The 26,938-nt window shown below is 39.0% G+C and overlaps 2 protein-coding genes across 9 annotated transcripts in view; one reads left to right on the top strand and one right to left on the bottom strand.

Moving 5' to 3' along the window:
• Positions 1 to 6,595, top strand: part of LOC140507271 (filamin A-interacting protein 1-like) — a 216,600-nt gene extending 210,005 nt beyond the window's left edge. For all 3 annotated transcript variants that reach the window (XM_072615385.1, XM_072615386.1, XM_072615387.1), the window contains one exon: positions 5,115 to 6,595. In XM_072615385.1, coding sequence (XP_072471486.1) covers positions 5,115 to 5,297 — 183 coding nt within the window. In that variant the 3' untranslated portion in view covers positions 5,298 to 6,595. The remainder of the gene's footprint in view (positions 1 to 5,114) is intronic.
• Positions 1 to 26,938, bottom strand: part of CMSS1 (cms1 ribosomal small subunit homolog) — a 414,416-nt gene that overhangs the window by 276,853 nt on the left and 110,625 nt on the right. The gene's annotated exons all lie outside the window — the stretch shown is intronic.

Raw genomic sequence — 26,938 nt, 5'->3', positions numbered from 1 at the left:
AGAGTCTGTTCTGGCAGAAGTGGTAATGCGAGGACAATCTGAGAGTATGGTTCGAGTGCTGATCCCAAGAAGTTTGTGGATGACTTTGTATGTAGATCACCTGGGAGCTCAATGGATGGATGGTGGGGTGGGGGCAGGAGAGGCATGTAGTTTGAGATCCAGGGTGAAGCCTGATTCAGAGAGTGTGCACACAGTAAATCAAGGTAGCAAGGACTCCCAATCACTGTATTCAGCCATTGAGATTAAGTGTACTGATACTAATGTCCTTCACAAATGTGTGATTCTACCAGCTGGGCATAGTGATGACAACCTGACAAATATTACACCAGAAATGGCATCACTCTAAGCCTCCAGAAATCTCTTGCTTGGATAAAAGAGGGGCAATACTCATTAGAAGAGAATGCAAGTGTATTCATGAGGTGCGTGACCTGTCAGGGCTTGTACTGGGCTGGTTTGACCTTCAAGAACCAATGGTCACTTCTATGTCACAATGAGGCATTACAGCAGGTAGTATTGTAAAGACAGGTAACTATACATGAATATAAAGTAATAACCAAAAGAATAACAGATGTAACATGTACACTAAATACAAATTACCTTTGTTTCTGGAGTTTACATAGGAGTTTATGTGCTTTATGTATCCCATATGGACGATCTGATTTATTTCTATGGCCATCAATCAAATACTTACTGAAGAAATATACAAACTGAGTTCTGACATGTGTAATCGCATCTATGTATATGTGTGCACAAATATATTACATACAAATATATATTATACATATAAAATAGTATATACTATATGAAACACTGTGTGGTAGGAGAAAGAACATGGAGAGCTATACGTACATCACGTACGTCTATCAATCGACCGATAAGTACCCAAGAACCTCCAAATATGCCATCAAGAACTACGTTTTAAGGTTCTTCAGGGACCCACACTAGGAATGTGACAGAAGCCCTGTGCTCTCAGGAAGTTCATAGTCCAGATGACGAACTAAGCAGGCACAGAAGAATAAAGCCATATTCTCTGTAGTATAAGTAATAAGTATCACAGAAATTCAGAGATTATCGGAATATCACGGAGATTGGTGTGAGCTAGCCTAGCTGAGGAAGAAACAGAAGGCACGTGAGATAGTAAGAGAAGATATTAGTAATGGCATTATATTATTAGGTATTATACCATTATATGAGCACATTTTACATAATTACATTATATATTATATAAGAACACATTATGTAATTACAGCATTAAGGCACTCTGTACGTGTTATCTCATTTGGGCCTCACAACAACTTTGTAAGATAGCTGCTATGGGTATTTTTATTCCTATTTTACAGATAAGGAAACCGAGTCAGAGAAATAAGTGATTTATGCATGGCTGCAAAGTGTCAGGAGTAGAATTTGGAACCATATCTCTTCTGGCTTCAGATTCTGAGCTCTTTTTACCTCATCAACCATCAGAACTTAACCTTTCAGGACCAGAGCTCTCATTCTTGCTCCCACTTCCCAGTCCCCTCCACCATCTATCTATATTGGTGCTTGCGTCAGCTCCTTCTAGGCCCAGGATTCTAGCCATATTTTACATCATTTCCTTAATTTTTCCTAAGCAATTGCCATAGCATCCACTCTTGTATGCCTTGCGCTGCCCTCTTTCCAGGTCTACAAGCATAATCAAATCAACTCTCTCACTGCTCCTAGAAAAACATGTTGATATACTCCAATAAAGCTCCACTTACCAGCGTTCTAACTTTCCAAACCAAAATAGTCCTTCTTGGAAAGACTTCAAGTATGGGTCCAGTGATGAACCATGACTGTTATTGAACAAACAGTTGAGCGAGGTTTGAGCACATTCGTTACCAGACCATTGACCACTGGGTGATAAACTCAAACAAACAAACTCCAGCGATTCATAAAAGCCAATTTATAAGAGTGGCTGCCATCTTCGGGGTGGAGATTCAAAAAGGTGAAACTATGGATTGTTTTAGAAGTCAGTATGGAATGCCAGACGTGGAGCTGAGAAGACCTGAGTTCAAATACTCCTTCGGACGTTACTAGCTGTGAAACCTTGGGAAAGTCACTTAACTGTCAGCCTCCATTATCTCATCTGTTAATTGGGGATGATAATAATAACACCTACTCCACAGGGCTTTTGTGAAGATAAAATGAAATAACTTATGCACAGAGCTTTTATAATGATGGTGAGCAGGCCTGGAATTAAACTTGCACTCTGTCACTCACTGGGCATGTTAGGTTCTTAGAACAGAAATGGAAATTTTAAAGTCTCATAGAATTCCTTCCTTTGGCAGGTAGGGAAATAAAGATCTGCCTGCCTAGGGGCACCAGAGCAAAACTCAAACCTTCTGATTTCTGATAATATACCTCATTGTCTCTATGTGCACGTAACATTTCCGATAACAGAGTTTTACAGATTTAGAGCAGATCTAAATCCCCTCTACTAAAAAGCTCCCCTATTTTGCCTCTTGATGACATGGAGGTGAGTCCCACCAAGACTGTAAAGGATTTAGATATAGTCCCAGGGATGGTTCTACATAGATGTCTGTTGTTTGATGGCCAGCCTGCTTATATTAGGAGGGGTTCACTACCAGGGTGGTCACGGTGATTGTCTGGTCATAGTATCACTGAGAGTGCTTGAGTTATAGATGTCTGTGATCTCTGTAGGGTGAGGAAATACCCACAGGGGCAAAGTGAAACCTACTGAAAGAAGTATGTCTTTAGCCAAAATTAATTGTGCTATATTTCCTGCTTGACACTGCTAAAAATAATCTCAGTGACATGTTTCCTAAACACATCAGTAAGACTGCTGAAAGTTGTACCTCAAGATATTCCAGTTATTGAGAGTGATGTAATATTTTAAATGATTAATTTATGGTTGATATATGGTTTCACTGATTGTGTAGGTTACATAACTGCCCCAAATGCTCGCTCTAATAGCTCTTTGCCATAGAATCCAGCTTTAAAAAGTATAATATTTTGACAGAGGAGCCTAGATTTGCATCTTATACACCTTTAAATGTAAAGAATCTTTTAAATCAGTAGAATTCACTGGGGAAAATATAGTAGAAGGAGCGGGGGGGGGGGGGGGGGGAGGGTTGTAAGGATGGTAGCTGTAATAAGAACATGGTCCTGCTCACGTCAGAGCTTCACATCTACATGAAAACCTAGTCCATTTAGAAAAACTGTTTATGGCAAACAATGATCATCATAATAATATTTACCCTACAGGGATGTGGTGAGGATAAATGGCAAAGAGCTGTTACAGTGCATTTTGGACAGTTATGTCATCTGCATAGCAATGAAACCACATAGAAATATATCAATACATGACCTTAAATAAACTCATTATTCGAAATGAACAGAAGAGCTTTAGGAAAATTCTCTTAAAACTACTCAGTATAGAGAACTTTAGAAGTCTCTCATGACTGTAGTCAATGAATCCACAAGCATTTAGGAAGCACCTACTGTGTGCCAGGGAGGTACCGCATAAAGTGGGGCTATACAAAGGGAAAAATGCAACAGTATTGCCTTCAGGGAGTTACATTCTCTTGAGTAAGACAACACATACATACACATACACACACACACACACACACACACACACACACACACGGTCATTTGGGGGAAGAGAAGTTACTAGCAGTTGAGGGACCAGGAAAGGCTTGAAGAAGGTGGTCCTTGAGATGTCTTAAATCATAATTAAATTGGAATTCTGCATAATTCTGTAATTGTGCAGGAAAAAAATGAAAAGGAAAAAATCTTCTCATTTATACTTCAATCTTCACCACAGAATCCTTCCTTCTTCCATTCCCCTCTTGCTAATAGGGAAGAACCAGCCCACATTTGGGAGGTGCAGCACTTCTCAAAACAAGGAATTGTAGGGCATTCTGCTATTAAAAAGAGGAGTTTAGTAGCCTGCGTCTAGCAAGTGATTCAAATTACAGGATTTTTCTTTAAACAAAGCCCCCAAATCATTTCAGGGGAGGAAAAAGGAGGGGGAGAGACGCTGCAGTACAAGGAGTAGATACTTTAGATCTCATTTCCCTCATTCATTTCAGTCAACATCTCCTGTCTCTGTCTACCTCTTCAGAAAGGCAAACAGATGGTTTTACATCCTACAGCCTCCCTCCTTGGACACTTCCCCTAATATTTCAGTTTCTCCTAGGTTCTGAGCCGTGAGCTTTGTGGAAAACATGACCTCTCTTCAAGAGAAGTTCCCTACACTAGGTACCTATGAAGGACTAAAGAGGCCCAGACTTAGTTTTACTGAAAAGATAATCAGACTTCAATATTATGCAAAGCAATTACTGTCCTAAGAGACTTAAGACCTAGGTTTTCTTTTTTCCAGCCTGACTTCCACATTTACCCTTGATAACATAAAAAACTCTCCCATAAAAATCTGGGAAGAAAACCTAATTTCTCTATGATCATCATGTGGATCTCCCAAAAGGTGAGCTTTGAAAGCTTCATCACATTAGAGAAGTTTGTCATTCCATGAGCTATTTACTATTTGTTCAAACTAAGTGATTATTATTTCAGATTCCTAAGCCAATAAAACTGGCCCCTTATCATCCTAGATCACAACCCTGACAAGCACATCAATAACATGAGTCACAGTTTTACAGAATTAGTCCCCCCATTTGAGAGATGAGAAACTGAACCCTAGACAGGCCAATGGATCCAGAGAGGAATATTTAGTGTGGTTCTAAGAGCTCTCAGGAGAAGGGAGAGAATAGTTCTGATGAATATGGGCAAAGGTCAAAGTTTCCAAAGAATGAAAACATGTTCATCAGATTTTGCCCTCGATGGTTTCCACAGGCTTCATTTTTCTAGAAAGAGGTGGGTACATGAACTGTGTCCTAATGCTCAGAAAAAGAGAGATAATAAATTCTTTTCCCTTCCCTGGGATCCACAGGTTTGACCATCAGATGAATACATAAGACCTCAATAAAAAAAAAAAAATTCTGAGGAGTCTAGAAATACTGTATATGAAAGTCAATAAGAAATTAAGTCATAACGTATATTTCCAGAAGGATATGAATAATTTGCTGTGGAACATACTGCAGGAATTATTAATGCTTTTAATTCCTTTATAGCTGGACAAAGTTGTTGAAAAACAACAGGAGTCTTACAAACGAATGCTGGACCAGCTTCTGATGGTGGGAAAAGCTCACAGACAAACAATATTGGAATTAGAGGAAGAAAAAAGAAAACACACGGAATACGTTCAGAAGAGTGATGAATTCATAAATCTGATGGAAAAAGAGCAAGAACGGTAAGCTTCTTTCTAAAATGGTGGTGGAAATACTTTAAAATCTTGGAATTAAGCAGTGGGATGATGGTTGGGCGCCATCTTAACATTCCACTCTGACTTGTTTTTGAAAGTGCCAGGATTCATGTTATGCTGAAAGTATAATTATCACCTTCTCTGGGGACTCTAAATAAAGGAGAGTAGCACTTCGGATTAAGTTTACAGCAAGAATTATTCACTTTTATGAATATTTGAAGGAAGATATAATGGGAACAGTAACGTCTAGTAAACTGATACTATTTTTTTTTTTTTTTGCAAAATTGTATAGAAAATGTACTTAAAAGTACCACGGAGGTGGGAGTGCAGTGAGCAATTTCTTCTACTTTGTTTATCCATCTGTAATTCTGTAATCAGGATCAGTTAGCACAGAGGATCTTCCTGAGTTCAAATCCAGTCTCAGAAACTTACTAGCTGGGTAACCCTGGGCAAGTCACTTAACCCTATTTCTTTTAGTTTCTTCATCTGTAAAATGAGATGAAGAAGAAAATGGTAAACCACTCCACTATCTTTGCCAAGAAAGCCCTGAATAGGGTCATGAAGAGTCAAACACGACTGAAAAGGACTGAGCAACAACAATTCTGTAATCAATTGGCAACAGATGGTACAGAAAGGTCTACTCAAATACAAACTGGCAAGAGATATGTGCCCTCTCTGTCAGCAATTTCCATGTCCTTCACACATCTGGCATATTTTTCCATTCTCAGAATAGGTTGATTATCTACTCAGTAGTCTGTGGTGGTCTTGTTAGCTGTCTGGTTGGACTTTTAAATGTATATTAGCTCTGATTTTAAAAAAAGAAAGAAAATCTGGTGGCAAGATTTTTGTCTCAGTCATCACAATATTACATTTGTCACACAAAGAAACAATATTATGTTAAATATTATTTTGGACCCCCCGTGGTTTGGCACTCCTGGCCTTCTTCAGCTTTAATAGCTGTCTAGCAGTAACTTGACGAACACAGACACCATCTTTCATATCTCATTATCATGACCGTTTACTGAATGCTGCCAAAATGCTGACCCAGAGGAGCACTGAGAGCCATGGGCTTTCACTGCCCTATCCTAACTACGTTAGCAGAGACAGATAAAGCAACTGAGATTCAGAGACAGGGTAGAAAGCAACCCTTACATGCATGACTCTAATGTCTACTGCTTCACTGCTATTGTCATCCAGCCCTGACAAGGAGTATGGCTTTGGAGATAGTCTACGAGTTGGTAAGATGTGGGCTGAAGCCTACCTCTGACATGTACTTAACTAGCTATGTGACAGTAGGCAAATCACTTCACTCAGTTAGTTCCCTAGGAAACTCCAACACTCCCAAGTGCAGAACTGGGGCCTATCAGGATCAGCTAAAGGATTTCCCTCCTCAGGAGTTCTCTACAATAAAATCAAGGTCCCAGTCCAAAATTTGGAGGAACTTTAGGTGAGGGGCATCCAGGGGAAGTGTGATCTGAGGCAGGTTTTATAGGAGAAGGGTGTTAAGTGTGATGGGCAGATGGGGTAAATTTATTGAACTCAGCAGTGTGAAAAAACAGAGATGGAAATAAAGTTTTTAAAAAGGTAGATGGACAAAAATGAGATGGGTTTAAAGTGTGCAACTTGGTGCAATAACTAGGATTAAAATGTCTCACTCCTAGGATTTCTGACCTTTTGATGGACAAAAATTAGCAGTTTCCTCCAACTTGGAGGAAAGATTAAACTGAATGTCACCCAGAAGGAATAGGAAAAAATGACTGAGGAGAGTGTCTCCCTCCCTGGATTGCCACTGGGGAAGATAGGAGAAGACAGTATCATTTGCTTAGGAACAACTTCCAGATGGAAATGTTTGGATGTGAGAAAGTTAAATCTACTCTCCACTTACAGGATGCCCCAATAATTCCCCCTTGGTTTCCCCTGTGTCACATAGTGAGTCACACATCTTGGCATTTCGAGCACGTGCCTCCTTTCTCAGGTTGACTGCAAACACTTGATCCTACATATGTGATTTTAACCTTCGCCGAGGCTATCTGCATCAAACCGTGAAAAGAAACCCCACGTAACCTTAGAGGGAGGAGAAAAAAGAGAACAAGTTTTGAAAAGTTTTAAAGCTTTTAAGTACAGTCCTACAACAAGATGGAGTGAGGACCCTAGCTAGTTTTCTTCTTGGTCATTCTACGTAACACAAAACATTCCCACTTAAAGAAGCCACAAAACAACTCCAATTGCTTTTACATTTTAATTGAGTTATTTCCTGTCCAGGACTCAAAGAGCCCTCGCCAGAAGCATTAAGACCATTGATCCTTTAGGATAAGTTTCATTTTCTCCCAAAAGTAAGTGATATGAATTACAGGGGAAAAAAAAGATTTCCATCCAGAAGAAGATATTACAAACTTCCAATAAAAGGGAGGGGGAGAATTCAATTTAACTGAATTCTGGGCATTTGCTGCTATATGCTGGGCCCTAAGCCAGAAGCTGGAGATACAGAGACAAGAAGGGAACAGGGTCTGCTCTCAAGTGGCTTATATTCAATACATAAACAGATAAGTAAATACAAACCTTATAATGAGTAAACAAATTTTAAAGCGCTAACAATTAGGAGATGGGATCAGGAAAGGCCTCCAGTGTAAAGTGATATATAGGTTGTATTTTGAAAGAAAGTTAAGCATAGAGAATCTGGAACTCAAAATTTTAAAAAAAGATGTTAAAGAAATTTGTTTACATGTCATTAAAAAAGTTAAATGTGATAAAAATAAAGTTAAGTATTCTAAAAAGGACAGGGTGAGAAGGGATGTACAAAACAAGAGACAAAGGAAAATAGAGATGGCTTTTAAGAGACCAGGACCTCAGTTTTCTCGGAAAAGCAGGAGTAAAGAGAAGGGCATATTAATGGCAGCAGGAGGCAGCTTATGCAAAGACAAAGAGGTAAGAGATGGAAAATTCTGTACAAGGAACAGCAATGAGAAGAGTCTGGCTGGGTCACACCATGAATGAGGGGTCTGGAAAGACAGATCTCCAGATAGAAGAGTTTTGATTTTATGCTAATTTTCTACTGGTGGCATGCATCCTAAACAAATCACTAAACACGAGGCCCAATTTCCTCATCTGAAAAACGACAGACACAGACTGAAGAATCTTGAAGGTTTCTTTTAGTTCTAAATATTTGGTTCTACGAACTATGTGAACAAAATCCTAAAAAATACTGCAAAAGTTTACCATGATTATGTGCAACGTTTATGAATATCTGCCTGGAAATAAAGTAAAAACTAGAAAACACTTTATTGAGGTGGCTAATGAGACCTTGGAGGATGTAATAATGGATTTCAGATTAAGGCTAAATTTCTATGTTTTCTTTGGAGAATTCATTTTATGTGGAAAACCCTAAAGGAACCTGATGTCACACGCTGAGTTCAGTCCAAAATACTCGCCAAGCGATGTCGTCCTTGTAATCACTAAGCAACTGCCTTTCCTACTGAAAGGGGAGTGGGATAGGTGGAAGGGAGGGGAGCTGTTCAGGAAACCCCATTCTCAAGGACATTAATACAAAGTTTCCTTTACTGTAATACCATTTAGTTTAGTCTGTCTATAAAACCGGTGCACATACGAATTTCGTGACTTTAGCTTCTTTGCACAGTTCCAGTACGTGGACAAATGTGTCACTCCATGCCCTGAATTAACTGATTTGGCTGGTGCACAAGTACAGTCTATGTGAAAAGTTCTATACACAAAGCAATGGCAGCCATTTGGGCTTTTTTGGAAGACTTTACAGGAAAGGCAAAACAAAAATCACTTTTAGTCAGGGCAATTTTGCAAAATTTTCCCATAAGTGAAGTGCCAGTTTTGTCAGTGCTTTTAAAAAAGCTTACGATTTTTTTTTAAATCGCTGGGAGTAGTTTGCTTTGTTAAGCAAAATTTAAAACACTGGCTCTTATGAAATCAGAGTGCATAACAAATTGGATCATGGGGTTTGGGGGGACGTTTGGGAAGGAAAGGGCATCGACTGTTCCTGTGTCTTGTGTCTTGACACTAATTCAGAAATAACTAAGGAAGCAGGTTAAAAACCATTATTATAGGTATCCTATGGAGAGTCAGGCTTCAGATCATGACTGTCCCAGGGCTTTAGAAGTCTACATTCAATTCTACAATGACTCCACAAAGCAGGCTCACACCAATATTCTGATTTTAGGGAGCAGGACAACACGGCCACACAAGTCAGTCACCAAGCTTCTCTACAGGTACTTGGTAAGATAAGACTTCAAATCATGGATCTGGATTCAGAATTTCCAAATCCTGCTGTGCTATAGGGCCCAGTTGCTTGAAAACCAAGTATTAATTTTAGTCAATTAACATTAAAGACAGGAATAAAAAGCTATTTCCTTCCATCACAATCAATGGGAACCGAACTTGACTTACTATCCATACCTTAGTGTAGGAACTAGCAGTATTCTTAGAGACCATCTAATCCAATCCCTTTATTTCATGGATGAGGTAATTTACAATCACAGCAGGTGACACGTAGTGCCTACTATGTGGTAGGCAGTTTATAATCATTTCATTTTAGCCTCACAAACAACTCTGGGAGGGAGGTACTATTATTATCCCCACTTTACAGATAAGGAAACTGAGGCCAGCAGAGATGAAGTGACTTGTCCAGGGTCACCCAGCTAGTAAGTATCTGATGTTGAATTTCACCTCAGGGCTTTCCGACTTCAGGCCTGGAGCTGTATTCACTGTTCCAGATGCTCAGAGTCACAAAATGAGTCAGTGGCCTATTTTGCATTAGAACTCTGCTTTCCTCAGTAAAGTGGGCACTGCCCTTCTCTCATGTTGACTACTTTCAACGATGGCACAGATCACAGTGAAATAAACTCTGATGTCTGAAACATTGCCTTTTCTCTTTGAAGAGTTCTATATTTATCCCTGCCATTGTCCACGTCCACCATATTAAGCTCTCCCTTTAAAATATCAAATCCTTTTTAAATCTAGTTTTCTTCAGTTCTGTCCTGGGCCAAACTGAAGTTTCCCTGCCCTGTTGTTCTTCAGTCATTTTCTGTCGTATTCAACTCTTTGTGACCCCATCTGGAGTCTTATTGGCATATTGGAATGGCTTCCCATTTCTTTCTCCATTTTACAGAGAAGGAAACTGAGGCAAACAGGCTGAGTGACCTGCCCACAGTCACACAGCTAGTAAATTTCTGAGGCCAGATTTGAACTCAAAAAGATGAGTCTTCCTGACATCAGACTCAGTGCTCTACACACTTAGCCACCTAGCTGTCCCTTCCAATCTTACAGTATTTTTATAACTAATGTTTTTATCAACAGATGATGGATATCTTTAAGACACTGTGAGGTTGTCAATAGAATTTCACAGGTTGCTCAGTAAGATCTTATATCCAGAATATTCCACTTAATACATTAAGTTCCCCGCTTTAACATGTGATGTAGCAAAGAAGTGCCCTTGCTCTGGTGTCTGAGAACTTGGGTACTTCACTGCTTGGCTGACTGTAATCAGATTATTTATCCTTCCTGGGCCCTTGTTATTTCATCTGTAAAATAAGAGGATGAGAACAGACGGGCTCTGAGGTTCCTTCCAGCTTGAGATGTATGATCCTAGGAACCTCACTGTAGAGACAGCGTGTGGTAGAAGGTAGAATCACAGGCTTGGAATCTGGCAGACGTGGGAATCACATCCTACCTAGGACACTTATTAGCCATGTGACCCTAGAAAGCTCATGTATCCTCAATCCAACCACACGGCCTCCCTTCCAAACCTAAAACTCTTATCCTATGAACTTGTGATTTGTTAGAGATTTCAACTCCAGGCAACCCACTTTTGTTACTAAGAGTTGCAATTTTACTGATCTTAAATACCAGTATTTTAGACGTATTACAAAGCATAAGTCATTTGTATAATAATTTAACAAAAGCAAACTAAGTCTACTTATTTATCATTTGTGGACAGCCAGCAGTTTTTAATTTCATGCACACTAAGCTATTGTTGTAGAATGCATTGTACTCAAATGCAATCACTTCCTTTCAGGGTTTTCTGGCAACAGGTTACACACATATTACACATGCTGGAGACTACGTCTTGCAAATTGTGAATTGGACGCCAGATCTCTATACATTTGACCTTTTTTTCATGGCTATCCAGTGTTTCATAGGTATAATATGTGGACCTGCCACAAACATGGGCTTCAGCATTGTAACTCTATCTAATAGACTCATATGATCAGACCAGTGTTCATCTATACACCCATGATATTAAGACAGGATCTGGGCAGTGATGCACAGAGATTCATTACCCCATGCTATGGTACAAAAAACCCAACTCATTTACAGTTGCAAAGCATAACTTCACTTTCTCCAGATGTCCTGAATCCATACACTTATAACTGTGCAGTTTGATGGCTTCTCTCTTGCTATGTTTAATTAAGATAAAAAAATCATCCACTGATGCTATCTGATGAGTCTTCAAAAAAAAAAAACCAAGTTAAAATTTTTATTGAAAAAAAAATCTCACATGACTTGGGGGATTTAATGTTACAACTGTCATTTCATATACTGTTTACTCAAAAAACACTTGAAATATTACCAACAATCTTAAAAGGTGACTAAATTTTTGAGTGGCATGGTGTAATAACAAGAACATTGTTTAAAGGTTGGGAAATCGGAGTTTCAGTCTCAGTTCTATCACAAACTACGTGATCCAAGTCAAGTCACTACTCATCTCTGTGGGCCTTATTTGTTTTTTGTTTATTTTATAAACTTATTTTGGAATATATAATTAAAATTATTTCAATTAAAAATAATTTCTTTTCTTTCCCTTCCATGTTTCCACCTTATCATGGGGGAGAAAAAAAGAAAACCCTTACAACACATATACAAAATCAAGCAAAATAAATTTCTGGCTTTCATTTATCAGAAAGAGAGAGCAGATAACATGATTTTTAAGGTCTCAGAAAATCAATCTTGGCAGAAAAAATAAAGAATGCCAAGCAGCAAATAAGGCAAAACGGAGATTACATATCATGAATTTGTAATGGACCTAACTGGCACCATTGTTTGATTTCCTACAACAGAATTCAGCTCAGGAGGTCAAAATAGGAACAGAAAAAGCAAATGTGGAGGAGGTGCCTCAGGGTGTGAGTGGCAGAAGGGGAAGTCAGGCAATTGTTAACTATTAATCATGTTATCTAATGTCAATTGGGCCTCAGTACTGCCAATGGCAGTCCTTTTCTTTCCTGATGGATGCTCTACTTCATCTTCCACAAGTCCTACTGCAAACTTTTTCTTCTCTTCCAATGTTATTAAAAACATTGAGACCACCACACTTCAAAAGCCATATATATCTTTACCTATCCTGGTGTCCTTTGCTCCAGTCTCTGAGAAGAGCTGACCCTTATCTTTATCAAGACAAAACCCCTTGACTTATATTCTTAATACAGTTTTCTTTCATGTCTTGAAAGCTTTCCTCAATCATTATTTCCCCCTTTACTCTCATCTGTGATTTTCCCATTTCTAATGGCTCCTGCTTTGACATCAATAAGTGAGCCCAAGTCTCTACCATCCTTTAAAAACCATCCCTTAACCCTGAGTCCCAAATGATGGTCTTTTATTTCTTCTTCCTTTCACTGCCGAACTCCAAAAATGGGTCTTCTACTCGTGTTGCTAAAACATGAGATCTCAGAAAGGCTACATTCTATATTCCACCAGTGTTTCTTACACAAAATTATGTAAGACTCTATAAAATACATTACAGGAGAGATAACCTTATTTGATCACCCTCTGATATTAATATCTAGTGAGGCATAAAACTGGGAAAGTGATCATGTCACTTTCCTAATCAATAAATTTCCATGGTTTAGGTTCTCCCATTACCTGGAACATAAAATATGGACGTCTCTGTTTGGAAGCACTCTACAGCCTGACTCCAATCTCTGACTGCGGCAGTTTTATTGCCTATTATTTCCTTTCATACACACACTATGATCAGGTCAAACTGGACTCCTTATTACTTCTCATACATGGTCTTACATCTCCTCCCCACTGCCTGGAACACACTATTATTTCTTCCCCTCCATGTTTTAAAATCCTTACTTTTCTTTTAGATCTCACTTTAAGTACCAACTCTTCATGAAGTCTTTCCTAATGGCCCCAGCTGCTGGTGCCATCCCCTTAAAATCATCTTGTATCTGTTCAGTTGTTTCAGTCGTGTCCAACTCTTTGTGATTCCATTTGGGGTTTTCTTGGCAAAGACACTGGAGTGATTCCTTTTCCAGCTCACTCGACAGATGAGGAACTAAGGCAAACAGGGTCCTGTACCTACTCTGCAATTATTTTGCATAAAATTATATTTGAACATGTAGTCTTCCCTGGCTGGACGATACATTCTGCAAGGGCTGGGACTACTCCATTTATGCCTTTGTATCCCTATCACCTGTCACACGGTAGGAGCTTAAGAGTAACACAAGTGAATGCTCTCAGTTATGAGGCTCTCCCTCCTCCAATCCCTTCCATGTAGAGCTGCCAAAACAATTTTCCTTAAGAGCAGATTCTCACCATACCTACCCCCTATTACCTCCAGTGGCTCTCCATTGCTGGTATAACAAAATATAAATTCTGCTGTTTAAATTTTAAAGTCCTTATCTTTACAATAGAGCCCTACTCTATCTGTTCAGTTTTGTTACACATTGCTTCCCCTCCTGTACTCTGTAATCCAAACAAACTCCATCTCCCAGAACTTTACACTGGCTGTCCCCAATGCCTGGAATGTACTATGCTGTCACCTTGACCTCTTGGAATCCCTAATTTCTTTCAAGGATCAGTTCAAGGCCCACAAGAAGCCTTTCCTGGTGCTCTACCTTCCCAATGGCCAGTGACCTCCCTCCCCAACTGCCTTGTATTTATTCTCTGGATTTTATTTTTGTATACACTTATTTACGCCACTTAACCTTCTTTACCTTATTACCTCATCTAAAAAATGGAGATGACTTCCCAGGGTTGTTTTAGGGATCAAAAGAAATATTTATAAAGTACTACCAACAAATGGCACAGCAGAGTACCAGGCCTAGAATCAGGAAGACTCATCTTCCTGAGCTCCAATCTGCCCTCAGATACTTCCGAGCTGTGTGACCCTGGGTAGGTCATTCCACCTTGTTTTCCTTGGTTTCCTCATCTGTCAAATGAGCTGGAGAAGGAAAGGGCAAACCACTCCGGTACCTTTGCTAAGAAAGTCCCAAATGGGGTCAAGAAGAGCCAGACAGGACTGAAATGACTGAACCACAATAGGACAGTGCCTGGCACAGCGTAGGTGCTAATATAAACGTCAACTACTATGATGCCAATGATGGTAGTGGTGATGATGATGATGTACCTGTGCTAGTGGGAATGTTCGGTCCTCAGGAACAGGAGTTATTTCATTCTTCGTATGTGTGTTCACAATAACTAGCACAGAAATGAAGGCATAGTAGATATTTGACTAAATCAATGCTTGTTGATTGACTTATGTATATCTGTCATGGAGGATTCTTATCAAGGTGGGGTTTCCTAAGAGGTGGTGAGGGAAGGTCTTGTTTGCAGATGATGTGCTGAATAATGCAGGATCTTATTTAATAATAAGTAACATCCATAATTACTCAAGAATTTTGTGCTTTTATTTATTGTTTAAATACACACACACCCCATATATATTCCAACTACTGTACTGCTTGTTTACGTCCCATTCTAAGCTTCTGCTCCCCAACCGATGGGGCCATCCCCCAACTGACAAGCACTTCTTCTACAATTTTCCGTTGGTGCTGTATGTAGATGTCATCAGGGAAAAATAGTAGGTGAAGGAGATAAAAGTTGACAGGGTTAGACCGTCTCATCTATTACTTAGCCTTTTTATTTTTAACAAACCTATCTATAGACCATTACTGCACACAGCCTCACAACAACCTTGATGAACCGCAACAAACATATGGCATTGTCCTCGGCCTCGGCACAAGTCATAAGATGACAAAATAAAGCTGTCCCTGTCCTCAAGGCTCATCCAATAGATATGCAGGGAAGCAAATACAAAGCCATTCCAAGAGAACTATATTTCTTTTAATTGGGGGAGGGAGATCTAACAGCTTTGCTGAAAAATAAAGAAGTAATTTCAAAGGAACAGGTGCCCTAACCACCTCAAGAGTGAGCCAAGACCTTCTGTAAGAGGTATAGTTCCCGGGCAGTGCCTTAAAGGAAGCGGAGGATTATATTAGATGAGGAAGAAGTACACAGAAGTAGAAAATGAGTTTGTGTGAAGAAAACCTATGCTTACTGCTTTAGGGTCTCATGTTGAACACTGCAGTAAATTTCATTCTCCATTTCTTTTCTTAAGCAACATACTCCATCTCACTCATAGAGACACAGATGCTTTGTAAGTTTCCCATTTGTTTAATTAATTTCTCAGTAACAACTTGAAACAGTTGTAACTTCTAATATCAAATTATCATATGGGGTAAATTATATACTGAAAATGATATTGTTATATGTATTACATAAAGTATCATACCGGAGTAAAGCTGGAATAGTTCCTAAATACAAGGTCTTTCAAAGGGTTGTGCAAGTTGAAATTTGAAGGTCAAATATGCTACTTAAGTGTTTCTTATGTTTTTCTTGCATAAATAAAATTATTTTTAATTCACTTCTGCCAAATTATAATTTCTGCTATCTGATCTGTAGGAACATGATAAAACATTCATGGAATTTCATGTCACAACAAGCCTCAAAAAAAAAAAATTCAAAAACTTAGAGCAATGGAAAAACATCAGTCAAAAGAGCCCATTAACATATAAAAGCAAGCATTCCTTTATCAAATACCAACGATTTCCAACAATTGAATGTTTACCAACATTAATACTACTTGACCAAATTAGATTAATCTCAACATTACTGTTGAAAAATTCCACGACTCCACTCCTGTGGCCCAGCAAACCCAGTTATTTGCTTCACACTGAGTTATTTTGTACTGTAAACAGATCTCTTAACCACTCACTCCAAACCCTACTTGCTGATTTCAATCACTCACAAAACCTCAAGCTCCTCAGGAAATCATAGTTCAAATCTGATCGCATCAATCAGTGGCAGAAACTGTGCATTTTTTTGGTCTGTTTATGGAGGAGGTAGGGAAAGTTCTGACTTATTCTTTCAAAAGAATAAAATGGTTTCATTCTCAACGGTCCTTACTGTTTACAATCTTATGTATGATAAAGTTAGAAAAATAAACAATAACAAAAAACTGGAATTTAAAAATGGGTTGTTTTTGAATTTTTCTTTTAATTCTAAGAAAAGCAGTCTTAGAACAATAACCAATTAGAGGCAAATCAGATGAAGCAACATCTTGAAGTTCTTCAGTCAGCACATGCTGGAAAAAAAAAATGATCTTCTGGGGCCAAAGGTGAATGATCTGAAGAAACCAAAAAAGTGTAGCTCCTTCTGAGGCTAAGCCTTTGCCACCTTTTCTATGTCAGCTCCAACCCTAACCGCCTTTCTCTTTAACTTTGCAACTCACTATGCTTCTCTCTTCTGGCTCCATGTGTTGTCTAAGGTCGGTCCTTTGGACTGTTAAAGCAACCTGTGGGATAAGCACTTCTAATTCCTCTTCCAGTTCCAAGAAGAACCTTTGAGAATCTAATATTATTTGCAATTTTTCTAATGCAATGTTGGTAACACCACTATGAAACTTTCCTGATGCAAGAACAACTATAAGAACTCAAATACCACTGGCTGATTAAGCTTTGCACTTTGACTTTACCATCTAGGTAAGATTTTTAAAGTACAAAATTTTCAAGGTACAAATTACTATGGTTAAAAAATTCAACTGAACCCCAAATATAAGAATATTTTAACAAATTATTAGCAGCAAACCAATCTGACCTAAACTGAAACACAGTACACCTCAAGACCTTTCCCAACACTTGCAGCATGTTAAAACAACTTTATTCAACTGTTGGATTCATGATTCCTTTCTTGTTAGATGGAAATACTTCATTTTATTGACAAAAAAATGCATATTAACATAGATCATAGTGGGAAATATAAGGTTTAAGATAAATACCATGTTTTTCTATTCCCCAATAGAAGTTACAAGAAATTTGTCAATACTCATAATGAGAAATAAGAAATTCTCATGTGTAAAAAGGCCACAGATGAATTAAAAGGCACATTCTTAATGTTTCGTTCACATTAGATGGCGTGCAGGGGCTTCAGTCCATATTGGTGGAGAGAGTACCTACATACATCAAAGAAATCCTGCATAGGATCACAGCTCGAGGGCTGATAAGGATGCCAGAGTACATCCTGTTTGAGCGCTTCATTTTACAAATAAGGAAAATGAAATCAAAGAGGTTAAATGATTTGTTCACTCTTGGACAAGTAATAAGTGACAGGGCCAGAATTCAAACTCAGCACCTATATGACTCCAAGTTCTGTATTCTTTTACTCTACCACACTTGCAACCCCCTTTGACACTATTAAAGCATCAAAGTAATGCAATATTAAGAAACCAATCCAGCAACAAAAACTCTGAGAAAAACACAACAGAAAACGCGCTTCTCGTACTGAAATCAATAGAATTACCTTAGGTAAAATAAGGAATTTTCTCAATACTGAAAGTTATTAAAATATAGATCAGGTATAAGGGATACTGTGCAATCTTCAACCTTGAAGGCCCACCATGGGTTGGGAACCTGTGGCCTTAAGGCTTCTAGGTCCTCAAGCGTGTGGCCCTTTGACTGAATCCAAACTTCCAAGAACAAATAAAAGAATTTTTTCTGCAAAACTTGCTGCACCAAGAACCTAGAAGACCACATGGATCCTCGAGTGCACAGATTCGCCACCCCTGGCCCTGTACCGGTTAGGCAGTCATCCAGAAGGCATATTGTTCTGCATTCCATTTCCTCCCAAAGATTCTAAATCATCCTACTGCTCTTTTAATAGCTCAAAGAATCCTGAGAAGTTACTCATATTCATTCCCCTGCTCTTCTCTATGATGAGCGAAGAGATGATTAATTTATTGTCAGAAATGGAGGAAGGCCAGGTTGTTGATCTGGATACCTAAAATGGGAACCTCCTTGGACAAACAATTCTATCACTACCTCCACCAAAAATGGGCATGGGGAGCTGGTTATGAATGCAGATGTATGTATTAAGTACTTTTTGAAGATGATGGTAGCTATAAATTGTTTACATGTGGTAGGAAGACCTATAGAAGGATAAAGCATATTAATTTTTTATTCATACACCCCAGTCACAGAAGAGAAATGGTTGAGGAGAATCAGATTTGATTCTGCCCAGAAATATTTCTAGAACTAAGTTGTGAATCCTTTTCCAGAATTCTGCTTTTATTTTTTTTAGGCCATGATGTAATTATAATTTTATATTTTTTTAATGAAAAAAAAAAAGGCATATGAGTACCTGTAGACGCCATTTTAATTAACTACTTTTACTAAAGGAATCATTTCAAATAACTACTTTGCTAAAAGGAATTCTCTCTACTTCCAAAAATGACCAGAATGAAGTTTTGAAGATTAAATTCCCATCCCCAAATCTTACTAATTTCAAGTATCATGTATGGTTTGCACTGATACTATACAAAGATAATTGCAAAAATGGAACCAAGAAAAAAATTAACAAATGACTATCTTTTACAACTATTTTTTTTTTTTTACAAAGACTAAGGGGATTTTAAGAATAGTTTGTGGACATGGCTGGGGACCCCAATGGCAGTATCTTCATGAGGCCACGTGGTAAACTGTGAAAGGTTGTCTTATCCACTCTCTCCCAAAACAGAGCAGAAAAGAATCTTCAGAGATGTAAAGAAGTGAAATAAGAACAATATTATATACAACAGTTGCAGCCATAAGATAAAATCTGCTGGTCCAGGTCAGATCCTGGACTCTGGATTTGACTCAAAGTACAAACTACCCATAACAAGGCAAGTTTATTTACACAGGTGGGACTTAACCCAAAAGCAACAACTTCTCTTGTACAATCAGAAACGGCATTCATCTATGTAGCAGACACCCGAGGAAGGGTGTAAGATGCTCATAAAAATGAATCAAAGGAAAAAATGTTAATTAGACAATAACATTCCAAAGAGAAGAACCTCTATAGAATTTCATCTTGATTCATAGGATAGCTTATGGCGCTACGTACAAATCCACTAAATACGACATACAAATGGGTCCTTGGAGATAATTGCAAAGTTCTCTCCAATCTTATTCTTAAATGAAGGAGCAAGGTCTAAAGCACCAGACAGTCTACAGAGGCATTTGGAGTATAGAAGCTGTGAATTTGTTAACTGCTTTTATGTCATCATCACATAATTTTGTCAGAAAGAGAATGGCATAGATAATCCTTTTAGTAAAACTAAATTACAGATCTCAAAGAATGAGGGCACTAAAGATTCAAAACATTTATCATCTATTGTAAGCAAACACATTTTTGGTTGAAATGGTAAAAAGAGCATACCCACACAATCTGTACTATTTAAGGATGTCTTGATGACAAAAGAAACCAATAAAAGATCACATATAGCTCAACATAGCTAATATAAGAACCTACAAAGACCAGAGACCAGGCTAGTGAACTTTCAGGAAAATGAATATCTCCAAAATCCTTTTTGCATATGAAGTATGAAAATCTAAAGAGCCAATGTCAAAGGACTTCCTATCTTGTAACTTTTAAAGCCATGCCTTTTATCTGGCCAACAACCCCCATTCATTCATCTCACTCTTCTCCTCTTGTCTGGCAAGGGGATAAAATGTCTAAATACAGAAATTCAATTACTCCTTCAGCATCTCAAATAAACTCTGATTAGAGGACTACCTTTGGCAGTCTGTTCTTAGATTCTCTATCCAGGATATTTAGTTAAATACCTTGTCAGTATTTTGTCAGCTACGATAAAGACTGATCGAACTAAGTTCCTCTAATGAGGTAAAATGGGTTAGTTGTAGAACCCAAAGTGGGTATGACAAAGCCCCTGGGGTATTGTATGAAGGGCCTCTGAAGTGATAGATGATATCCCTGGTCTTTGACCAGGGAACAGCTCCTAAGGGAAATGGTAGGTGGGGATACGAGAGCAGGAAAGAGCCAGGGACAGGTAATTATTTATGAGGAAAGAAACAGCAGAGATCTGGGATAACCAAGGAGGTCAGGAAGGGCAAAGGGAGATGCCTTAACAATTTAAGTCATCATCCTCTCTAATAAATAGGGTGTGCACATAATGCCAAAGCAATGCTACATACTGACACGACTGGTGATATCTAGTCAAGTCTGTGGAAAAAAGAATCAGGAAGCATTTCAGGAAAGCAAAATACAACACGGGACAGGGCCCTTTAACATGGGGCTACCATGTGAATGATAAACTAGAAGCTCAGGGCTGATTCAGATAATGGTTCACTTTAAAGAAAAAATGGTACGGGAGGGGGCTATGTTGGTATTGGCCCTTACAGTAAATGGAAAAATGAATCTCATCTTATCCTAAATCCCAGGAAGGGAAGTGTGGGTGTACAATGTGCCAAAGAATCTTTCTCCTGGCCCTAAAGTGGCTAATTACAGCAGCTGCTGAACAAACGGCAATGAAGAGAAGCCACCCTTCCACAAAGAAAGAACAGGAGTATCTATTTATTTAAGCTTATACATACACTTCAGCTCTGCCAAGAAGAAACTTCACTTCCTATACCTTCACATAAGTCATCTGCTATTTAGGCAACTTTCCTCTGAGAACATGGTCTAAGGAGACTAGGTCTTGCCATATGGGTGCTGGGGGAGCCTTAAAAAATATTATCAGTTCTATTAAATACCTGCATTAGCCAAACTGGCATCTGTGTTTTCTGTCATTTTCTTATTGCACACTGGCCACTTCAAATCACCCCATGCCAGTGCTCATTTGACAAGTGAGGAAGCTGAGGCCTAGAGAATGGAGGTGACTTGTATTACCTATGTCAGGGACAGAACCAGGACAAGAATGCACTTCTTTTATCTTCCAGTTCAGTGTCTTTTCCAAGGACAGAACAACAGGGTGGTAGACCTTGCTATAAAAGCATCTCAGCGTGCTCTAAAGGTTTTGTGGTTCGTTTTTTGTGTGTTTTTCATCACAAGTTTATCCCAGATAGGATAGTAAGGAACTGCCACGCAAACCCACAAGAGAACAATTGTGAAGACACAGGTTTGTTTACTTTCAAAGACTTTCTTGATAGAAGAGTCATTAAAGGAATGAAGCCCACCTCACTGTGAACACTCAGAGAAACTCTGTTTTCACTGCATGAGTCTCGCCAACAAAATTCTCAATGTGTTTGCATTGTATCAATCTGCAGTGTGAGTCAGTCTGTCCCAACCCCACCGTCTAACAAGAAAACTGAGAACTCTGATGACACATTTAGGTAAACACGTTCATGGAGTGGAGTTTCTTAATGTTTTATATCCTTTTAATTTTCCACAAACTTCTGAAATCCATATAGATTTTCATGGCAGAATTTAAGTCCATGTTGGCCAAATCAGAGTAGAGATTATAAATAAACTTAAGAAAACCATAATATTTTTTAAAAATCCATTGGCTCTATAAAATAGGGGAATCCAATACTCGATAATGTAATGTGGGAATTTAGGTTCTAAATCTAAGCCCATATTTATAACTAACAAAAAAGTTCCATAATTAGGTAGCAACCAAAGTTCTAGTTTTACAGTCCAAAAAACTGGGTTCAAGGCCCACCTCTGACATATAAACGGTTGTGTGACTCTGAACAAGTCAGACCTGAGCTCTTCATCTGTCAAATGAAAAGGGAGGGGGACCAGCTGGCCTCTAAGATCCTTTCGATCTGAGACTCCATCATGAAAACTCAAGGCACACACAAACTATCTGTCTTAAGAACAAGGACTTTTCTCACTTTGGGGAGATGCTGACAGGTCTTCTTGATAATGATTAACGGGCTCTACATGTGAGGAGTTTATTTCTATTCGGAAGGAGGAGAAGTGGAACTGGGAACCCTTGTTCTCATTGCTTACGTGAATTTGGGCAGGGGTGTCAAACTCGAAGAGAAATGGGCGTCACTCACACGCACTTCAGGAAAACCACACATTACCATTATCTCTGTTCCGCTGTATTTTCCTTATTTTGTTAAATGTTTCTTACTGACATTTTAATGGTTCTGGCTGCGCTGCTAGCTGTGTTTGACACCTCGGAATAGAAAATACAACAGCCAGTTAGCTGAGTTTAAAGGAAATTAAAAAGTGTCGTGATAGAGTAAATGATCTGACTGAACTAGCCTAAAGCAACTCAGGTAACTGACAGTTTACACCCTAATGGAGTATTTAATGAGTAGGGTGAGAGGCATGAACGACCAGTTCTACAGGACATCTTCGTTAACTTAGTCGTTTAACTAAACGGTCACACAAGAATCAGATCTTGTCTAGTAGCTTCCAAGGATCTTTCTAGTCACGACAGGAAAGGCTATTTCCCTTCCTCTGCCACAGAACAAACCTTCCTCGCTGACTGTCACTGAAATATCTGTGACCCCTGACAACATAACCATGATGAAAAAAAACGAACGCTTATTGTATAAGGCAGTGGAAGTAAAAACACAACTTCGTCCACTTCTAATCTTCCCAAGATGCTTACTGTCACTCTTCTCCCACTACCTGCCCCATTAATGAATGTCCCATTTTATTAATGTCACCACCAAATCCTGCTGTTGCCTACACCTAGGAGGGAAACACTCAAGTGATGGGCCTTAGAAGGAAAGCTCAAGAGCCTCCTGTATTTGTACAGGCTACAATCCATACATGGCACCAGAGTTATGACTCCAGAATCTGCAAAACCATCCCAATTCTCAGGCCAGCAGACTGACAAGCACTGTGCAACTGCCCATCAGAATACCACTGTGCACGTTACAACATACTTTTCTCTTTGGTGTTCAACCTCCTGCAGTCGTTTTTTTTAAGACTAAAAGAAATCAAGGGGCAAAGGAAAATTCATCCCCAAGTAAACAGGGCTGAAAACTGCCAATGGTCCACAATTCAAGGATGAATTACCCTGTTTCTGTGTATACTCCCCCTTGGCTGCTGTCACTCGTGCCCCATCTCTTCCACTAGCTTTGGCTGTCTCCCAATTCTGTAGCACCTTAAATAAAGGCTGGAAAGGAGGAAAGAGATGTGGACAAGAGATTCTCATTTATAATTCTGAGAACTGTTTTGGTGTGGGAAGAGACTGAAATTAAAGGTCAAACATAATATATGTGGCTAGTTGCCCCTTGGCATTCCATTACTATGAAACCCAGAGTTAGCTGAGCTGGGAAAGTCATGCAAGCTTACCACTACCACTCCTGGGTTTTTCAAATCAAAACAGAGGCAGGTATATACCTTAATTAAGGAAAATAATGAATTTAAGAAACAAGGAAATGCCCTAAGTACTGAACAGTGGTTATCTACTGAAAGAAACTATGTTGGGTATTCACATTATTTCTTATTTCACTGGGTTCACACTTAAGATATTATTAATTTGGAGGGGATTTTTATTTTATGCAAAAGTACATTCGAAGAAATTCTGTGAAGACACTAGATTTCTGATTGAATCTGCTAGTAGGCACATGATCGGCCAATCTTAGCCACAATCCTGGAGATAAGGGGAAGAGAATTGATTTCCCTCATAACACTTGGCCACCCCTTTATGTTAAAATAAACCTACAACTCCTACCTTGGAAAGTAATCTGTTATGATATTCTGAGGGCAGACTCATAAAGTTGCCTCAAAAGTGACCAAAACGAGATCTTATATTGAAAGTGTAAGAACTTAAAGAGAAGCAGCCGTCAGATAATACCTAAAACACATTATTTACCATGAACAGAAACTCTTGACTCTTTTGTTTCCTTCTAGATAGAGGGGTATGGTAGGTTGGCAGTCCAAAAATCAGGAGCTTTAAATTTAATCAGCCTCACATCTAAATCTTAACAAAGAGCCACCCAAGCAAAGTAGCCCTGTCTAGACTACATGGAAAGGACTGTGTTAATTCCATAACACCCTATTTTAGGAAGGATAACGATGAAATCGATGGTGTCCAAAGGAGGGAGATAAAGATGGTGAGGGGCCTTGACCTTATGCCCTATGAAGTGCTACTGTTGAAGGAAATGGAGATACTTAGTCATGAGAAGCATTTCAGGGGACATGACAGCTCTCTTTCACAAGTTAAAAGGCTACCATATAGAAGAAGAATTAGATATGTCCAGGTTGGCAAGTAAGAACAGTAAGAAACCACTAAGAGGTTTGTTGTTCAATCGTTTCAGTCACGTCTGACTCTTCATGACCCCATCTGGGGTTTTCTTGGCAAAGATAGTGGAGTGGTTGGCCATCTCCTTCTCTAGCTCATTTGACAGATGAGAAAACTGAGGTAAACAGGGTTAAGTGACTTGTTCAGGGTCACACAGCTAGTAAGTGTCTAACGCCAGATTTGAACTCAGGAAGATGAGTCTTCCTGACTCCAGGCCTGGCACTCTATCCACTCTACCACCCTGAAAGGAAAAACTTGCTAATAGAGTTGTCAAAAAATGGAATGAAATGCTTCAGAAACTAGTGCATTCCTCTTCTCACTAATAGTCTTCAAACAAAGGGTTTTTGACTAACTGTAATATGGAGGGATTTTTATTGAAGTATAGGCTGGATGGGATGGGCTCTTCCAACTGTGAGATTTCATGAGTATTTTTTCCCCATTGCCTGGAAATCCTACGCTGAAGCTAATGATGGGGAAGGAGTGGGGGGGAAGAGTATTAATAATATGGGAAGTTTCCCAACTGAAAAGCAATATGGCCTAATTAAGATCTTTCACAGAACTATGTTTATAGCAGGGACTGAAAACATGTATTTACCATTAAAAGCAACAATCACAATCCTGGTACCACAAACGTAGTCTGAAAATTGGGTGAGGAGAGCAGGGCGAGTATCCGAAAACCAACTCAGATCACAGAGTAGGAATGTTTGTTTGGAAAAACAAGATGCCAATCTCAACTGTTATTTTTTCTGACAAAACAAAGAATCTGATTAACTTGATAAACGAGGCCTTTTTTTTACTCCTTGAAGGTATATTTCTGTCCTGCCAACATGAGCAGTTTTTCACTTCTAACAAATTGGTCCATTTGAATGCATCAGTTGTGGGGAGCAACCTGATTGCCACCTAAAAAGAAATTCTGTGAATTTAACTTTAAGCAGGAACTAAACCAACTGACCTTACATTTATAGATAACTTAAAATTTTAAAAACACATAAGACAACAAACTTTAACACAGGTTTTTTTTGGTCACGGTTGTCAAGAGAGCCTGATACTTAAATTGTCTCTCACGTTTTCCAGTTCAGCTCTTCTCCTTCTTAATCTTTCAGCCTATCGATTTTGCTGTATTCCTTGCTATCTCCTGAAGATACTGAATTGATCCACTCCATTTTTCAGGAAGGACAGTACTCAAGAAAGCTTTCCACCTTCTGATCTAAGCTACTGAGTCCTTTAAAATTTTTCCTCCCAGCCTCTCATTTCATTTACAATTTCATTTTTTTAACCCTTGCTTCCTATCTTCCAGCTACTCTTGTAGTCCAAGCAGCAGTCATTGTCTCTTTCTTCTGAGACTTTGCTTTTTGTAGGTGTTCTGGGGCTGTTCTCTTCTGGCTTTGCTTATGTGTCCTGGTTCTACTCCCAGTTTTTGTTCTGAGAGGCCACGGGTAGGGGTTTGTCCATGGCCTCTGGATCATCAGAGCTTGCGCAGGCTTGGAACACTCTTCGGAACACTCAAACGAGCTAGTTTTAGGTCCCTTCTGGAGAGTTCCTGCTGATCTTGTGGGCTAGCTCCTCTTCCTATCTCCATTACACGCTGTTCTGCCTGCCAGAATTCATGCTGCTTTCCCTGGAAAAATCCCTCTTTCTACTTCCTCTAGGTTCCACATTTGCCTCAGTTCACAATGTTTTCCTAGTCAGACCCCTTCTATCCACATCCTATTAGTTTCTAGTGCAGTGTTGAGTTGGATGGAAGCGCTTACATCTTTTTGGTGTTCTTTATCAGTGGCCTTTCTGGGATCCTTTACAGATATAAACAGGCGTATGTCTATGAGAGAAAGGTATCTATGACCTTTTATGCTGCCATTTTAACTAGAAATCTCACTTGTATGACATCTGATTGCGACTGATACATATATCAATCAATCAATCAATCGTTATTAAGTGCCTGCTATGAGCTAAGCATGCTGGGGACATAAAAGGAAGCAAAAGATCCTCTCCCCGTCAGGAACTTAATCCTTGTACTATATATCCCAGCTGTGTAGGTTGATCTTCCAGTTTTATTTTTAAAATTCTTCATGACTTATTATCCTTCTGTATTTCTTTACATTTCTCATACTTCTCACTCGTAGCTGAAAAGTAATTTCTAACATGAAAAACAGGGAAGAACTGCGCTGTTCATGAGAAAGGGCATTTTAGGGGACAGAATGACAACTGTGTTTCAGGACACAGTCCTCAAAAGTTAAAGGACCTTAATAATTTCCTTAGATTCCTGGGCTATGAATTAAGTTAAACCCTTCTTAATCCTATTTATATTCTCCATATCTATAACTGTTCTGGATACCGAGATACAT

Source organism: Notamacropus eugenii, chromosome 5 (genome assembly GCF_028372415.1).
Source record: "Notamacropus eugenii isolate mMacEug1 chromosome 5, mMacEug1.pri_v2, whole genome shotgun sequence".
NCBI classification, from domain to species: Eukaryota; Metazoa; Chordata; class Mammalia; order Diprotodontia; family Macropodidae; genus Notamacropus; species Notamacropus eugenii.
This window is presented reverse-complemented; position numbering and strand designations above follow the sequence as displayed.